The following is a 16,002-nucleotide window of genomic DNA, read 5'->3' on the forward strand; positions in this document are numbered from 1 at the left end:
AGAGGAGCCTCGTTTTCCATGGGAAGCTCTGCTCGTGTTCTGTCTCGGAGTTTTACAGATTATTGGAGGAGCACTACTCATTGCGTTTACGTATGGGACATTAGCTCAGGTCGGCATGGGTCTCATCACTGAAGGAATTTCAGACTGCATCACTGGCATAGAGTCCATGGTGACAGGAGAATTCAGCTGGAAGTCATGGGCTATAGAAAAATCAGTTTCTATTGGTGTCTCTCTAATTGGGTTTGGAGTTGGAAAGCTGCTAGCAAAGAGCTTCAAAGCTTCCAAAACCTTAGTTAAAGGATTGGGCAAAAATCTGAAGTCGATGCCAAAGTTTCTCTCCAGACAGGCTAAAGACAGTTTGAGTGTTGTCACAAAGACAAACATGAAGAATACATTAAAACACACTGTGAAAAAAATGGGAGAAGAAGTCTTTAACTATGGACTTGGGAAGGCAGAAGAGGAAATACTGAACAAAATACTAAACAGTCTTAAAAATGAGGTGAAAAGTGGACTAGTTGATGACGTGAAATCCAACATGGATAAAGAGCCCTTAAATTCACGAGTAGACTTCGTTATCCTCTCACACATTGAGAATAAAGACCAACTTGATGATCTCCTGGAGGACAAGAACAGAAAAGACGAACTACTGGATACTTTCAAATCATTAAGCAAAGCTGCATCGCAGACGTTCTATGCAGACCTCGACTGGCAGAACCAGCTGAACTCATCATTAGCCAGTGTGATTGATAACGCTAAAGCAGACACCAAAGGAAAAGTTCTAGGAATTCTGACACTTGTCCAGACTTCCCACGTAGTGGCTCTGGCCAGCGACACCATCAATGCAGTGGTCACAATGTCCAGCAAGTTTTTCTCAAAACTTCAAGAAGAGCTGGATACGTTTAAAAAATCCAAAGATTCTGCAGAAAACGTGACGGTAACTGAGCTGTCTGTTTCAGACGTTCAGCTGCTGAAAGAGTTCAAGCAGGATGTGGTTGAAAACATCAGTGCTCAATTGGCTGATGATTTTGTGGGAGTGTTCCACCAGAAGTTCTCAAGTCACATGGTTTCCCATGTTCAGAACAAGATCAATGATGTCATTGGAAACTATGTCACAACTGGCTTAAAAAGTGACGGAACAGAGGAGAAACTCAGAGCTGGACAGAACAACAGTTACATCTCATACATGCCGGCAAACACCAGTTCTCAACATGACCTTGCAGGAGGGGCAGGTCAACACTCACGGTCTCATGCTGAGAAGATCAAGAATCTCACGACTGCTGGCACCGTTCTTGATATCAGAGTCCTGGCAGAAGCCAATGGCACTAAGGTTGTCATCCTAACAGAGGATAGTCGTGGCAAACTTGCCAAACTGCAGGAGCTGAGCCCAAGCACTAAACCCCCCAGTCAAACCGTGACACTGATCTACAGACCGAAGAGCGACCAGCACCCTGACGGCCATTATGATGTGCGCATCAATAATCAGACGGTGAAAGTAGATAGCAAGGGCAACAGTGGCCTGTTTCATGCTTTGGCACGAGGCATGAAACCCAAGGCCAGTGAATCAGAGATCGCTCTGGAAGCAAACCGCCTCCGGTCGGTGGAGGCCGACACTCTCCTGAAACACCCCGGCCAATGGGACCCCTTCATCAAGCGCCAAGAGCTGAGTGAATCAGTCAGAGGATGGGACTGGTTTTCGACAGCAGAGGCTGCTTCAAAGATAAAGGAAAGCAAAACATCTATACAGAACATGGCTGGAAAAGTACAAAAGTACAAAAAATGGCAAAAATCTGCCAAGCAAAATCCAGGAGTTGGAAAAATCCTCAATGCAGATCACCAGCCACCGATCAAAAGTATGCTGGAAGCTCGGAAACTATCCCGAAACAGCAAGTTAGCTAAAGCCATGCTTGATGTGGGAACACAGACTTTTCTTCTGAGTGCCAGTCTGATTCCTGATGTGACCAAAGATCCCGAACTTCAATCTGGAAAACCCTGTTATGAGCCTCCTGATGAAAACTCAAAAGCCTTCCTAACACATGTAGCCACCGCCATAAGCAAGGATGATGTGGTGGGCACCTTCAAACTGACAATCCTCGGAGCAATGAGGAGTTTCACCAAGAACTTCAACAACAGCAAGAAGAATCCAACCAGACTCGCCATGTTTAAAAGCAGTTTTCAGCAACACTGCTTAAATACGGTGCAACAGTGGTTCAGCCTGCTCACAGACAAGAACGTCACGACGGAAAACCACCTTACCGAAATAACTACATGGATCAACAACAAGGGCTACAAGAATAACGACGATCCACACAGGAAACAAGTCTCCAGCCTCGTCCAATGAAAAGGTAAGCACACATTTAACACCATTGTCACATTCTTCACTGCGATGTAAAGTCCTGCCCCTCTATGGAAACCAAATGTTGTGGACTGTAGAAGTGTGGAATTTTTTGTTTTGTTTTTTACAGAATGTGGTTGCGATTTTAATGAAACGTCACAAATTTAAGGTTGAATTTGGTCGAAAAATGTAGTTGATTGTTTTGTTTCTGCAGCTTGTGCTTCTCATAAATGTTGTAATTTAGACTTTGAATTCTACAGTGGATGTAAAACTTTCACTGTTAGCTTGACTATGTTTAGAAATGTAAAAAAATAATAATTAAGGCGACATTTTAAGACCTGATATTGGTCCTGGTACTGGACATCTTTAAAATCTGTTTACGAGACCAAAACTAGTTAGTAAATTTAGATAATGGTAGAAAAATGGGAAGAGGAAGCTAAGGAAATAATTCCATCTGCATGAAAGAAATCCTATTTAAATTGTTTCTGCTGCCACTCTACGTGTTTTTGGTCAACAGGTGATCCTCTCTGTCATGTGACCTTCCCCCAGCCAACCAGGACGGATCAGGAAGTGCTGGTAAAGCGAGATTCAAAGCGAGATGGAGGCACAAAATGGATCAACTTCACGCCTGCCAGGGCCGTGATTGTCCCGCAACAACAGCAGTGGAAGTTTTCTTCTCTGATTTGCTCGAAACGTTTCATCATAAACTATGGATGTTTAAAACGGTACCTGTGAAATCTTACATTACGATGCAGAACACTTTCCGAGATAACATTTTTTTAAAGTTGCCCTTTAACCCATTTTCAGCACATTTTTCTTGCCGTGACAAAACAAACTTTAATTTCTTTCATATTTCAGCTGCCCCATAATCAGAGACTGTCTGATCTACTGGTTGAATAGCTCAGATTCCGAATCAATGACATGATGAGAAAAGAAAGAAAATTTCAGGGTTTTATGTTTATTGATGGGCTGCAGGGTGGCCCAGTGGTTAGCACTGTTGCCTCGCAGTAAGAAGGTCACTGGTTGGCGTCCCGGTGAGGACACCCGGGATCTTCCTGCGTGGAGTCTCCATGTTCTCCCCGTGCAGCGTGGGTTCTCTCCGGGTTCTCCGGCTTNAAGGACAGATTACCAGGAAGAAATAGACAAGGTGCTTAATCTCCCACCTTGTACTGAGCAGAGTTATTTAAGTGTTATTTTACTTCCTCTAACACCAGTTTTCACCGCGTCACTTCCTGTGATTATTTTAAAATGTCAGGAGCAGTTTTCTTGTCACAGCAGCAGCGGGGAGAGGTTTGACAAGTCTCTCAGTGTTGTTCAAAACTTTTAATGAACTTCAAATCACAACACGATCGCTGCATTTTAAAATAGTTACGTCTGGAGGAGTGTGAGCGCCAAATTACAAAAACAAATCAATGGAAGAATAACAAAATAAAAGTGGAAATAAAAAGAAGAATAAATGAAATATAAAATAATGTGGCAATATAAAGCAATGTTAAACAAAATGAATCCATAACAGAAAAGGCTCATAAAAGTAGAACTATAAAGACAAATAAATAAAATAATAAAAGGTTTTTTTATTCTTTAAATTATTTTATTTATTTTTCTTTATATTTCTACTTTTATTAGCCTTTTCTGATATATATTTTTATTTGATTAATATTGCTTTATTTTTTGCACATTATTTATTTTTTATTTTATTTATTCCTCTTTTTATTTCCACTTTTATTTTATGGTTCTTTTACTGATTTATTTTTGTCATTTGGCGCTCTCACTGCTCCACTGAAACAACCCAAAACAAGCACAAAACTGCATCTGAAACCTGCAATTCTTCAGCAATAGAAACGTGATGATTGTAAGACGAGGAGTCGGCGACGTGGCTCCGGCTTCGCGTCGGACCGAGCTGATCCCGACCTGCGGTTCTGCTCGCTCAGCTGCCGACAGTCAAGTGCAGTGACGTCCGTTACTCGAGTGTTCTGAATGTAACGTGTTTGGTGTCGTTCTGTTTCTTCTTCATGTGTATTTATGCTGCTTCGGCCCACGTCGGCGGTCCGGATATTTATTCACAGATAATAAAAAAAAACATTTAATAAAAGTTAGAAAAACCAACCGTCTGTGTTTGAGGAGAGTTTCTGTGAATTATTAGCAGCGTTGGAGTTATTTTTTTACACCGAGTTCCTAAAAGACATAAAATGTCTGTTATTCCATGAAGGTGTATAATTATTATTATTATTATTATTATTATTATTATTATTATTATGTTATACTTTCAGTTGCTGTTTTTTTCATCTACATGAATCATAGCCATCAGATATTCATTCATATTCCAGATCTGAACCCGTTAAATGCCGCTTCCTTTAACACGATGCCTCTGTTGTTCTTATGAAGAAAGAAATAATTATTGTTTATTTTTTATTTTTGATTACAAGTCTGGGGCGTGTCAGTGATGAGCACCGACGGTAATTCTCATGCATTAAACGTCACCCAGAACCCTGAAGACAAACTCAAATCCAGTTTATTGTCATGTTGCTGTGCATACACAGAGCGTCTCTTCAGGATCCCGTAGCTTAAAGTGAAGTGTTTGCATATCTGAATTCAGCATCCTGACTGCTCTTGATCAGTCTGGAGGTTCTTCCTTTAACGCTATGGAAACGTTTTCCTGATGGCAGCAGTCCAAACAGTTGACGGAGACGGTGTGAGGAGTCCCTGACAACGTTCAGCGTCCTGCAGCGGTTCTGGAGGAGTTCTTGGACAGAGGTGAGGGAGTCAGCTCCTCTGACTGTCCTCTGCAGGCTCTTCTGTCTGACAGACTGCAGCTGGAGGACCATGTGGAGATGCAGAACGTTCTCCACCACCTTGGAACGTTCTCATCAGAAACAAACACCATAAAAAAACCCGTCATGTTCAGGATTCCAACCATTAAAACGCCCGTTTGTTTACATGACGGAGGAAGACGCTGCTGCTTCACAACGTGATGAACGACCAGCTGAGTGTTCACGCCACAAGACTGAAACGCTGTGTGGGTTTTCCTCTCTTCACGCCGAAGGATGCACGGTACCTGCAGCTGTTTCACTGGGACGTGATGAAGCTGTTTTAGGTGATCGCAGCTTGATTTAACACGCAGACTTTTTACAGGAAGGAGAAGAGATGAAACCAGGAAGAGAAACGGATGCAAAGTCTTTCTCTGCTCCTCAGATTAGTTTTAATAGCAGTTCATAGTAAGTGTTCCTAAATATGTAAATCTGTCGCTGGTGATGGGACCCGTGAACTGACATGTAGCTGAACAACCCTGATCACTGCCATCAGGTGTTTCCTGTGACTCTCAGTCAGACTTGTGCACCTGTTGACAGGTATTCTGGACCACTGCTCATCAGCAAAGATCTCTCATTTTGTTTGTTTGTTTTCTTAAATTGCTCTTTTCAGCCACAATTCAAAAGCAACGTCTTACTTCACTAAATCATAATTTAGCAAATCTTTATTTATTATTACTTTTTTCAGTTTCTAGTTGTTTGAGTGACTCTTGTGAGTTTTGCCTTGTCTTTAATTGAAGGGTGTGAATACATCTGACTGTACATAGAAACAAACAATCATTTAACGCTGTGGGTTTGAGAAGCACCTTTAAAAATGTCCAAAATCCCTCCATTTATCAGAGTCATGAGGTGAAAAAAAACCCAAAGAATTGTTGCATCCTTCGCCTGCGTTGCTCCCACACGGGCTCAGAAACCGTGAACGTCTGAATACCAGCTCCTGTGGACTGGTGCTGCGTCTCTGGTCGTTGATCATCCTGGATGTAACTGGAAATACATCAGGCTGAGTCTTGTTTGAATGAAATGCTCGATTTCTGCAAAGGTTCAAGGTTCAAAATCTTTAATATCCCCGTGAGGAAATGTTTGTGCAGCCAGCAGTGAGACAGTCACTGCCACAATCACACAGGCAACAACAAACAACAGAGAAAAGACCGGTCACTTATTTAACAGGGAAATAGCAGCAGGGACAAAGGACAGTTTAGATCTGTTGGTCCTGCACTTTGGCAGGACGTACCTGCGCCCCAGCAGAAGTCGGTGGAACCAGTGGGCCAAAGGATGGCTCTGGTCTGCGGTGACTAAACGGGCCTTGGCTAGTAACCTGGTTTGATGTAGGGCTGGTTCGTTCCTGTTGTTTTTCCGCACAGCCTCACCTTGAAGTCTGTTTTTGTTTTTAAGAGTGAGGGAGCCGAACCAGCAAATAAAAGAAAAGGTTAAAAGAGACTCAATAAAACATTCGCATAAAAGAACTGTTCAACTCTGCAGCTTCCTAAAACAATAAATACGCTGGTGAGCCTTCTTGGACAGCATCTCCATGAACAGTTTGTCATCAAGGTGAACACTGAGGTACTTGTCATTGCTGACCTGCTCCACTGCCTGATTATCAATGTTCAGGGATTCCTTCTAAAGTCAATAAACATTTCTTTAGTTTTCTCAACATTAATGTGCAAGAAGGAAGCTCTGCACCAGTCTGTGGATTCCTTCACCACTGGTCCATGATCCGGGGCGTCACCACTCAGCAAGGACACAATAACTGAGCCGTCAGCAAACTTAACAAAGTGACGCCCTGCATGTTGGCTGCAGCACTCATTCGTATATAAAACAAAGAGTAAAGGTGAGAGGACACAACCCTGAAGTGATCCAGTGGAGGAGACGAGTGTCTGACAGGACGCCACTGACTCTCACCCTCCCTGTTAAAAAGTCCATCAGACCTGCTCAACGTCGTAGGAGTCTCTCGTAGTCCTCTTGCTAAAATATGTGGCTGAATGCAATTAAAAGCAGACGAGAAATCAATAAATAAAAGACGAGCCAAGGAAGCGGCTCCCTCAAGGTGGGTTCAAACCCAGTCTAGCAGGGTACCTACTGCAGCTTCCACTCCTCTGCCTGACCTGTTAGCAAACTGTAGTGGGTCCAGCTTATCCTGGACGCAGGTCAGAATGGACTCTTTGACAATTTTCTCAAATGACTTCATGACCAGGGAGGTTAGTGCAACAGGTCTGAAGTCATTTGAGGATTTGGGAGATGCAGACTTGGGCACAGGAACAATAATGGAGTCTTTCCAGAGAGAGGGAACCCTGTGGAGCTGGAGGGACGTTAGAAAGATAAAACTAAATATATCTGCCAACTGGACAGCACAGTGCTTAAGAACACGACCTCCAATCCCATCAGGACCAGGACTTCTCCTCTCCTTGACGCCACGGAAGAGCTCACAGACTTTGTTGCTGCTAACAACAATGCTGCTCTGAGAAGAGCCAATATTTCTAACAGCTGACGGTTCATCACTAAAATCATAAACATTTAAACGTTTGTAAAAACTGCTCAGCTCGTTGGAAAGCAGCAGATCAGACTTTCCGTTCAGGGTGATATGACCTTTTGTGGATCCCCTTCCCAAGCAGGACGAGAGCTTCCCGTTCCTCCTCCTGCTACAAATTCACACCTTTATGGAGGATTGTGTGTTATTTTCCTGAATGATATCAGCTGATACAGAACAAAAATGTAGAAAATATCTTTAACTGGTCATCAGTGAACGTTGTGATGCTGCACATCTGTCACCACGCAGGAGTTAAAAACTTTTCATCGACCATTTCTTCTGTCAGACCGGAGTTACTGCTGATACCTTCCCACCCCTCCAGGTGTTTTCTACTTAACTTTGAGTTTCCCACGCCAGCTCCTGTGCAGAACGTTTTCTCCATCGAAGTGCCGCCTCAGGAAGGTAAGGTGACAAGCTTGATTTCTTTAGGTTGAGGTTAGAAATAGATAGAACTGCTGTTTTGTTCATTTCTTCACAATCTAAGCTCCTGTATGTGTGTAATCAGGAGGCTTATTGTCACATGCACAGAAACCCAGACTGCACAGTGAAAGTCTTGCTCTGCTGCTGACTTATTCTAGATAAACTTAAACTGGCAGCAGCAGATATCACAAAGTGCACTGTGCATTTGTAAACTTTGGTTTTGGTATATTTGCAGCATGCAGACAGCAGCACGGTAAGGAGCTTTTTATTACCTAATTAATGATACAAAACTGCAATTCTGGCACGAATCCAATAAGAAGCACTGTTGGTTCTTTATGTTAATAATATTAATATAGCATATTTTAAGTTTACAAAGCGCTGACCAGACGAGCCAAAGAAGTACTAAAGAAGACCATTAAACATCAGGGAAACAGCAAAAGATGCAAAATGCAATGCAGTGGTTCAGCATGACAATATAAATGAATCAATACAGCACACACCAGTGGATATAAGAAAAACTGTCTTTTAAATCATCAAAAATTCTGCCTTACATTAGATTCAAGGTCTTTTATTGGTCACAAACGCAGTTATACACGATATAACGGCAGTGAAGTGTTTACCTGTCCCACACCGAAACAATAATAATAAGATAAATAAGAGTAAAGAATAAAACACACAAGAAATATATATATGAATGTATACAAACATAGAGAGAGATAAAAATAGCAGAAATAAATAAATCAAATTTCCAAATAGTGCAAAAAGGGAATAAAACAGATAAAGAATAATAATAATAAGGTTATGTACATGTATACATACATGGTGAAAAGTGCAAAGTCACCGGTTGAATTCTTATTGAGTCTATTGTAAAGAAAGAGGACGTGTAGAAGAAAAGAAAACGCAGGAAAAAAAGGGGAATGTTTGAAAACCATAAAAGCATTAAAGAGAATCCAACAGAGGAGTGAACAGTCTGAGTCAAACGTCTAAACCATCAAATCTGGGCTTTGCTGAGACCCTCAGTCCTATTTTCCAGCTAAAAAAGAAAGCGCATATCGAGGCAACGTTTTTTTAAATCAGGTTTGACTCATTGTGACATTTTAACACTTCATTACCTGATGACATTTCCGATACTCGTGTACAGCAATGATCGCCGTGAGCCGCATACGGGGGTTCGGAGGCCCGACAGCGGCTGGGTTCTATATATTTAATGTCTGTAATTGTGCATCATGACATGTTGAAGCAGGCTTTGCAGAGCTCAGACAAACCAGTCAGACTCCGTGTGACCCGCTCGAGGCTGCTTGTGTAAAACCACTAAAGTGCAGTTAATCCAGTCGCAGCGTTCAAAGAGCTGAAAATAACATTTGGAACAAGAACAGCGACATAACACGGTGGGTTAGAAGATCACAGTGTCTCTCGCTAACAGTTTGTTAAATAATACTTCAGAGTGTTCAGCCTGCAAAGGTCACGACTGTGGGATGTTTTGGGACCAAAGCAAGTTGGAAAGTAGCATCGGTTTACTAAAAACGGGTATATGAGCCTGAGCAGGTAAATCAATCCAGGTGTGTGAGCCAAGAGGCTGTAAATTCCACACAGGTGTGATCTTGTCATATTTCCTACAATAACACCTCTGATGCATGATTGTTTCTTTGTGATTCCTGTGTTTTCCATCATGGAACATTCTGAGCTACAGCAGCCATTGTAAGCTAAAGGCTGCAGGTCTTTGCATGTGGACAGATGTGTATGGTGCACATGCATGTAAAATATCCTCAGACCCTCCAACAACAGGGGCCTGCTTCCAACGGTTTAACCCAGGGGTGTCCAATCCTGGTCCTGGAGGGCCACAGTCCTGCATGTTTTAGATGTTTCCAACACACCTGATTCAAATGATCAGCTCATCATCAAGCTCTGCAGAAGCCTGATAATGATCCTGATCATGTGACTCAGGCGTGTTGGAANCTTAGATTTGTGTCATTTGCTCCATTTTACACTAAATTCATAATTCCTTTTGGAGCTACAGCGATTCAGATGTAAACTAAATGACACAGATCACATGTTGTCGAAGCTAAAACGTCTCTCGTCTCCGTGCAAAAATCCAAATTTGTCTCCCTTCAAAGCTACGACGTGGTTTAAGTTCTCGAGAGCTGAAAACAAAAAGCTGCTCCAAAGAGATGAAAATGAAAACCCACGTTGTTGTGGTTAATTTGCACAACTGGTTTTTGATTTACGTCCACAAAAAAATGGAGAATCCGACGATGTTTGGTAGAAACCTGGCGAGTCCGTCGGCTCGCTGCTTCGTTATTTTACCTTTTTTCTTCTTTTATTTTGATGCTTGCAGGAGGCTGTGGGTGGCGGCAGGTTGTACGTTGTGCAGCGTTTCCGCCTCACTGAGGGCTTCATTGTTCACAACTGGTTTTATCAGGAGGACGGTGTTGGTGCTTTGCTGCTCGGCTAGACGGGAGCTTTAACTGTTTTGATGCTGGAACTGAGAAGTTTGGGTTTGACTTTGTGTTTTAGTTAAGTTTTCCTCTCCTGTACTGAAATGAGATTCTGATTTGAGGGAAAGAACGAGAACAAAAGCAAAAGAAAGCAGAAGAAACTCAGACTAGATGTGTTTCTTTGGCCTCAGAATGCATTTTCCACGACAAAGGAAATGTTTAAGAGCTAGTTTTAGTTTTTGTCGTGTTGATTTTGACATTATAATTGAAAAAAAACCACACACACAAGGACATTTAAAATGAGGAAAATGCATTTATCAGTTAACTTCTAATAAATGAGGAACTTTTGGGGAAATTAGCATAAAGAAAATCAAGTTCTGTATTTTCATATTTCATTTGCATTTTGTTTTTCTGTCATTTGGATCCTCTAAATATGAGTTATGTGGGTGTGAAAGAGAAAAGAGTAAAAACTTAAATGGGTCAAATAATATACAGTTAAATTAGAAAGTACAACATTATTTTGACCTGAAAGTGCTTTTCTAGTGTGTGCTTTGGTTTTTTAATTCACTTTTATGGTTAACATTGTTCATGCTAAAGATTACAAAAAAAGCATTCAGTCCTTTTTACACTCTGGTGTTCATGTTGCTGTTCAGTGTTCAGTTTAAATGCATTTTATTGAATGTTCACATAAAGGGAAGCAACATGATTATGGGGGAAAAAAATCTATTTACTTTTATTATGAAAATGGTTTTAGGACAATCTTTTATTCACGATACAGAAAAAAAAAGTTCTGATTTGCTGAACTGGACTCACATCAATGTTCTGTGTGTTTTCTGACGATCGTGTTCTGTAACTGATTTATTGATGTGAACCTGTTTATCCCGACCTGACGCAGGGTGTGTTAGAAGATGCTGCTTTGCTCTGAGCAAAGATTAAACCGTGACCCCGTCGACAGCATTTATGATAAGCTGTCAGAAGAGGCAGTAAAACGCACCCTGCTCATGACCAGGACTCAGGTTTCTTGTGCTCTTTGATTCTCCTTCGTATCGAGCGGCAATAAACGCTTCAGCCTCAGACGTCTCCTGAGATTCCTTCCAGCAAAGCTGACAAAGTCCGATTTGCTTCAAAGAAGACGTATACAACGATAAATCTTGTTGTGGTTTCTCTCACAAAGACAACGAAGCAAAAGAACCTTTACAGCACAATCCTCAGTCCGTCAGGCACAGCAACGGGCCGGCTGTCGTCCCTTTGAAATGTTCGTTTTGCAAAATGATTTGTGTAGATTTTTATTTTGAGAAAGTTTGACCTTTTGAGAGAGTTTTCCACACTTGCCACTTCTTCCGAGGAATATTTTTCCAAAGTTATTTCCAAACTGTCTGAGCTGTTTTTACTACTCCGTGTAAAATTATGTCACATATTGATTGGAAATTCTGCGTTTATTAAGAAAACGAGTCACAAGCGATCAGATTCAGCTACAGCTCGCCTTGATGGACGTCCCTCATGTTGGGGATTTCTCCTCCATGTCGGGTTAAAAACTGAGACTCGAGCAGCGGAGGGGACGATTTCACCACAAAGTCAATTTGTAGTCGCTGCTCTTGACTTGAATTAACTTTCGACCACAGCGTTCAAGCCAACGTGGATTTAAATCCTTTAAATGCCTTTTTGATCAGCTGCAGTGACGACAACCGGACAAAATCCACTCATCGATAAAGATTCACATAAACCAGCCCCAGTACAGGTACGTATGGAGAGAAACTCTGCTTTCCTGCATTTAGCTAATTTCTAGACTTTGTCACTTGAAAAAGACATATTTCTTTGTTCTGAGTAATAATCTTCATGCAGCGATGACTACTCCTGGCATGAATGATGAGGAACATCGACTAAACCGATTTCTACCGTAACGTGGCTCAAACATGATCTCTCTGGCTGGTGATGATAAGCTCTTTGCATGAAAGTGGAAGCAGAAATGACAGACGGCAGCGTGTCCATTTGAATTTTCTCCAGATTTAATCCAAACACAGCACAATTATAACTAAACTTGCGCATTGCTTCGTATGGGCTCTGCTGGACTGCAACACGTTGAAAAGTCAGATCAGAAAATGATTAATTAGTAAAGTTTAAACCATCATGAAGTCAGTTTCTTAAATAAAAATCATTTGTTCCCCGCAGAAGCAACTCAAACTTGTAATACAGACTATTAGGAATCAGTGTGTTCCCGTTGTCCTCTGGTGCTTATTTTCCATAAAATAAAACATGCAGAATCACATTATTGCGTTGTACTGTTGGACAGCAGGAGCCACCTTGGAGCTGAAATTCACATTTAATACAAAAGAAATTCAGTGTATGTACAAAAGAAAGTGACAGATCTCAGGAAGATAACTCCTCTTTGTTTCTGTACAGTTTCTGCAAGGTGGCGAGCTGCAGTCGTGAAGTCCTCTTACAGGGACGCACACGACGCCAAGACCTCTGAGAAGAAGTACAGCGAGCAGCCGGATGAAGGTGGGACAAGGACTCGTCTTCAGTGTTCGTCTTGGAACTCTGAACTCATCTGGAAAGCAAAGAACAGCCAGATGTTTACTCACTTTTTCAAAGAGAACAAAGACACACCAGACAGATGCTGGTACACATGCAGCGCTTCACTTGTTCACATTCATCTCTAATGCAAACTAAGTTCAGACACAAGAGGAGTCACATGGAGACAGGTGGCAGTGAGACGCTCTAAAACCAGTCCAGGACCACAAACCAGTTTCAAACCAACACCTCAACCAAAAGGTCCAAAAGTCGACTATAAAGACTCTAAACCAGTCTCAAACTAGTCCAAAACCAATCCAGAAACCAGTGTCAAACCATTCTAAAACCAAGTCTTCTACCAGGTCTCAAGGAGGTCCAAAACCTTTCCAAAACTATGTCCACCACCAGGTCTTCAACCAGTCTAAAACTAGTCCAAAACCTCCCTGAAACTAAGTCGAAATTCTTGGCAAAACCAGTTTAAATCTAGTCCAAAATCAGCAAAAACCAGACTAAACCCCAGTTTGAAACCAACACTTGTTGCAAAAGCTGTCTTTAAGAGTCTAAAACCAGACTTTAAAAAAAAGGAAAACCCAGGCAAACAGCAGCTCAAATCCAGTCTGAAACCAAACCAGAAACCTAAACCCGCTAAAATCGGTCTAAAACGAGTTCAAAACCAAGTCTAACACCAGTATGAAACCAAGTCTAACACCAGTCCAAAACCCAGGCAAACAGCAGCTCAAATCCAGGATAAAACCAAGTCTAAAACCAGACCAGCAACCAGATTTAAAACCAGTCTTAAACTTGTCCAAAACCAAATCTAACACCTAGTCAAGAGCAAAACCTGTTAAAAACTCATTGAAAATTGACCCAAAACTAGTCCAAAACCAAGTCTAGAATCAGCCCAAAACCAAGTCCAATGCCAAGTCAGGAACCAGTGCAAAACCAGTTTGAAACCAAGTCACTGTGTCCAAAAGCTGTCTAAACAGAGGGTAAAAGCCGGTCAAAACCAATGTAAAACCAGTCTAGAACCAGTCTAAAACCAGCCCCAGTATTTAATTTGTGCACACGAAGCAACACCCCACAGTGTACATCTAACAGTGTACAGACCATCTAACAGCCTACATGCTACTAGAGGCCACATGCTCGTAGCTGTGATGCATGCTGGGTAAACAGGTGCAGTGGAGGGAGTTTCATAATTCACAGTGATGGAGACACAACATGGCGTTAAAGTTGATTCTACCTGAACGTCAAACTGTCCGAGTTCCATCAGATTGTGGGCCTGAAAGCGACAGACAGACAGACAGACAGACAGACAGACAGACAGACAGACAGACAGACAGACGGGACCGTTTACAGCTGGACGGACATCAGAGTGGATTTCTGTTTCGTAGTTCCGACAGAAGAAATCTCTTGTCCGGACCACGAACCCTGCACGCTTATGAGGATACTTTTAAGCGATTATGAAGTCGCAAAACTTCATTTCAACCAAATGTTTGATTCTCTATTTGTTTCTTGGAACTTCACCAAAAGGTGGCGCCACAGCAATCATGCAAACATTGAAATTACTGCAACTTTCAGCTCAACAGAGTAAAGCAGCCCATTGGGATATGGGTTAGGACGGTCGATGTTGGTGTCTTGGTTTGATTTAGAGCTAATTGCAGGTGTCAGCTGAGTCCAGGCCAGGAAGTAGTCCTCACCATAGCATCGATGTCTCTGGGGCTGACGTACTGCTCCAGGGCTTTGTAGTCGTCGGGAGACATCGGCATCATGTTGTCCTGCAGCCTGGACGGATGTCTGCACCAGAAGAATATGTATTAATCTCTTATTAATGACACATTTAATTGTATTTATTGTAATGATTGTGTGTTGTCGGGCTGTAGTGTCCACATCGACTGATCAATCGGGTCATCGATACGCTCTCAAACGGTTATTCATCAGACAATCGCCGGCGTTTCTTTCATACAAAAAAAAGCCTCCAGGATTAATCCATTACTTTTGACAGCAGGAGGAACAAACCTGTGAACAGTTTGACCTTTTCACAACTTTAAACTGCAATTTACACCACGTCTGTTCAAACGGATGGACAACGAGTCGACTAAAGATCATCTGAAAACAGCAGCTAGCGTCTGTCTTGTGCTGACAGTTGATGAAGTTTTTACTTTCAGACATTGTATGAATATGAGCAGCTACAGTTTCACTGTAAATGAACCAGCTTCAAATGATTCCATGTGCTGCAAAATACTCTGTTTTAATCTGTATTTGTAATTCATCGAGGCTGATGTGGTTCGGCTCCTCTGCAGCCAGTCGATTGGTCCGGTACGGTTTCAGTCGATCCACTACAGCCGCCTGCTTTCTGTTCTTACACTTCTGACACGGATATGAGCTCCGTCTTCATGTAGCCGCTCTTGTCCGTGTTCTCCACGTCCATCGGCTCCTGAGCTGCAAGAGCATTAAAGCGTTAATCGGGTTCTGATTAGGACTTGTGTCTACCACAATGACAGCAGCGGCGGCGGCTCTTACTCTCTGAGGGTTTGGGGTAGTACTTCCCAAACGCCTTGTCTTTGGGGTTGTTGGGGTAGAGGAAGCGGAGCGGGTTCTCTGGGATGTTCTCGGCCGCCATCACCTTGTAGGTTCGGATGATGTCGGGCAGAGAAACGGCGCTCAGCTCCTTCTTAGTGTACGGCTCCACGGAGTGATAAACCGGCTTTTCTGATTGAAAACACAAACGTGAAGCTCAAACCTTCCTTAACCTTTGGTGGTGATTTTAACAAGAGCAGATAAAATCTCCATAAACACATGATGGAGCACATTGTAGGTTCTCACTCGTTCCACAGCTGGAAACCGGAAAGAAATAAGCTGCACATTTTTAAAGCTTCCAACGCATAATCAGTCACCACCAGTTGGCACCAAATTAACACTAATAAACTAAATTTTCATCATTTCATCATCTTTTCTACCAATAAACTCATCCAT

At 42.1% G+C, this 16,002-nt stretch overlaps 1 protein-coding gene across 5 annotated transcripts in view; it reads right to left on the minus strand.

The window, feature by feature from the left end:
- Window positions 1-12,502: 12,502 nt before the first annotated feature.
- The window catches only part of stat1a (signal transducer and activator of transcription 1a), a 14,622-nt gene continuing 11,122 nt past the window's right edge, over window positions 12,503-16,002 (minus strand). For 3 of the 5 annotated variants that reach the window (XM_008305579.1, XM_008305581.1, XM_008305580.1), the window contains exons 21-25: window positions 15,550-15,738; window positions 15,393-15,468; window positions 14,727-14,823; window positions 14,270-14,308; window positions 12,503-13,066 (exon numbers count right to left, since the gene is read on the minus strand). In XM_008305579.1, the coding sequence (XP_008303801.1) occupies window positions 13,037-13,066; window positions 14,270-14,308; window positions 14,727-14,823; window positions 15,393-15,468; window positions 15,550-15,738 (431 nt within the window). In that variant the 3' untranslated portion in view covers window positions 12,503-13,036. The remainder of the gene's footprint in view (window positions 13,067-14,269; window positions 14,309-14,726; window positions 14,824-15,392; window positions 15,469-15,549; window positions 15,739-16,002) is intronic. The other 2 variants (XM_008305583.1, XM_008305582.1) reach the window with 1 other exon arrangement.

The sequence above is a fragment of the Stegastes partitus genome, unplaced genomic scaffold (assembly GCF_000690725.1).
Source record: "Stegastes partitus isolate 25-593 unplaced genomic scaffold, Stegastes_partitus-1.0.2 Scaffold2554, whole genome shotgun sequence".
Taxonomy (NCBI): Eukaryota; Metazoa; Chordata; class Actinopteri; family Pomacentridae; genus Stegastes; species Stegastes partitus.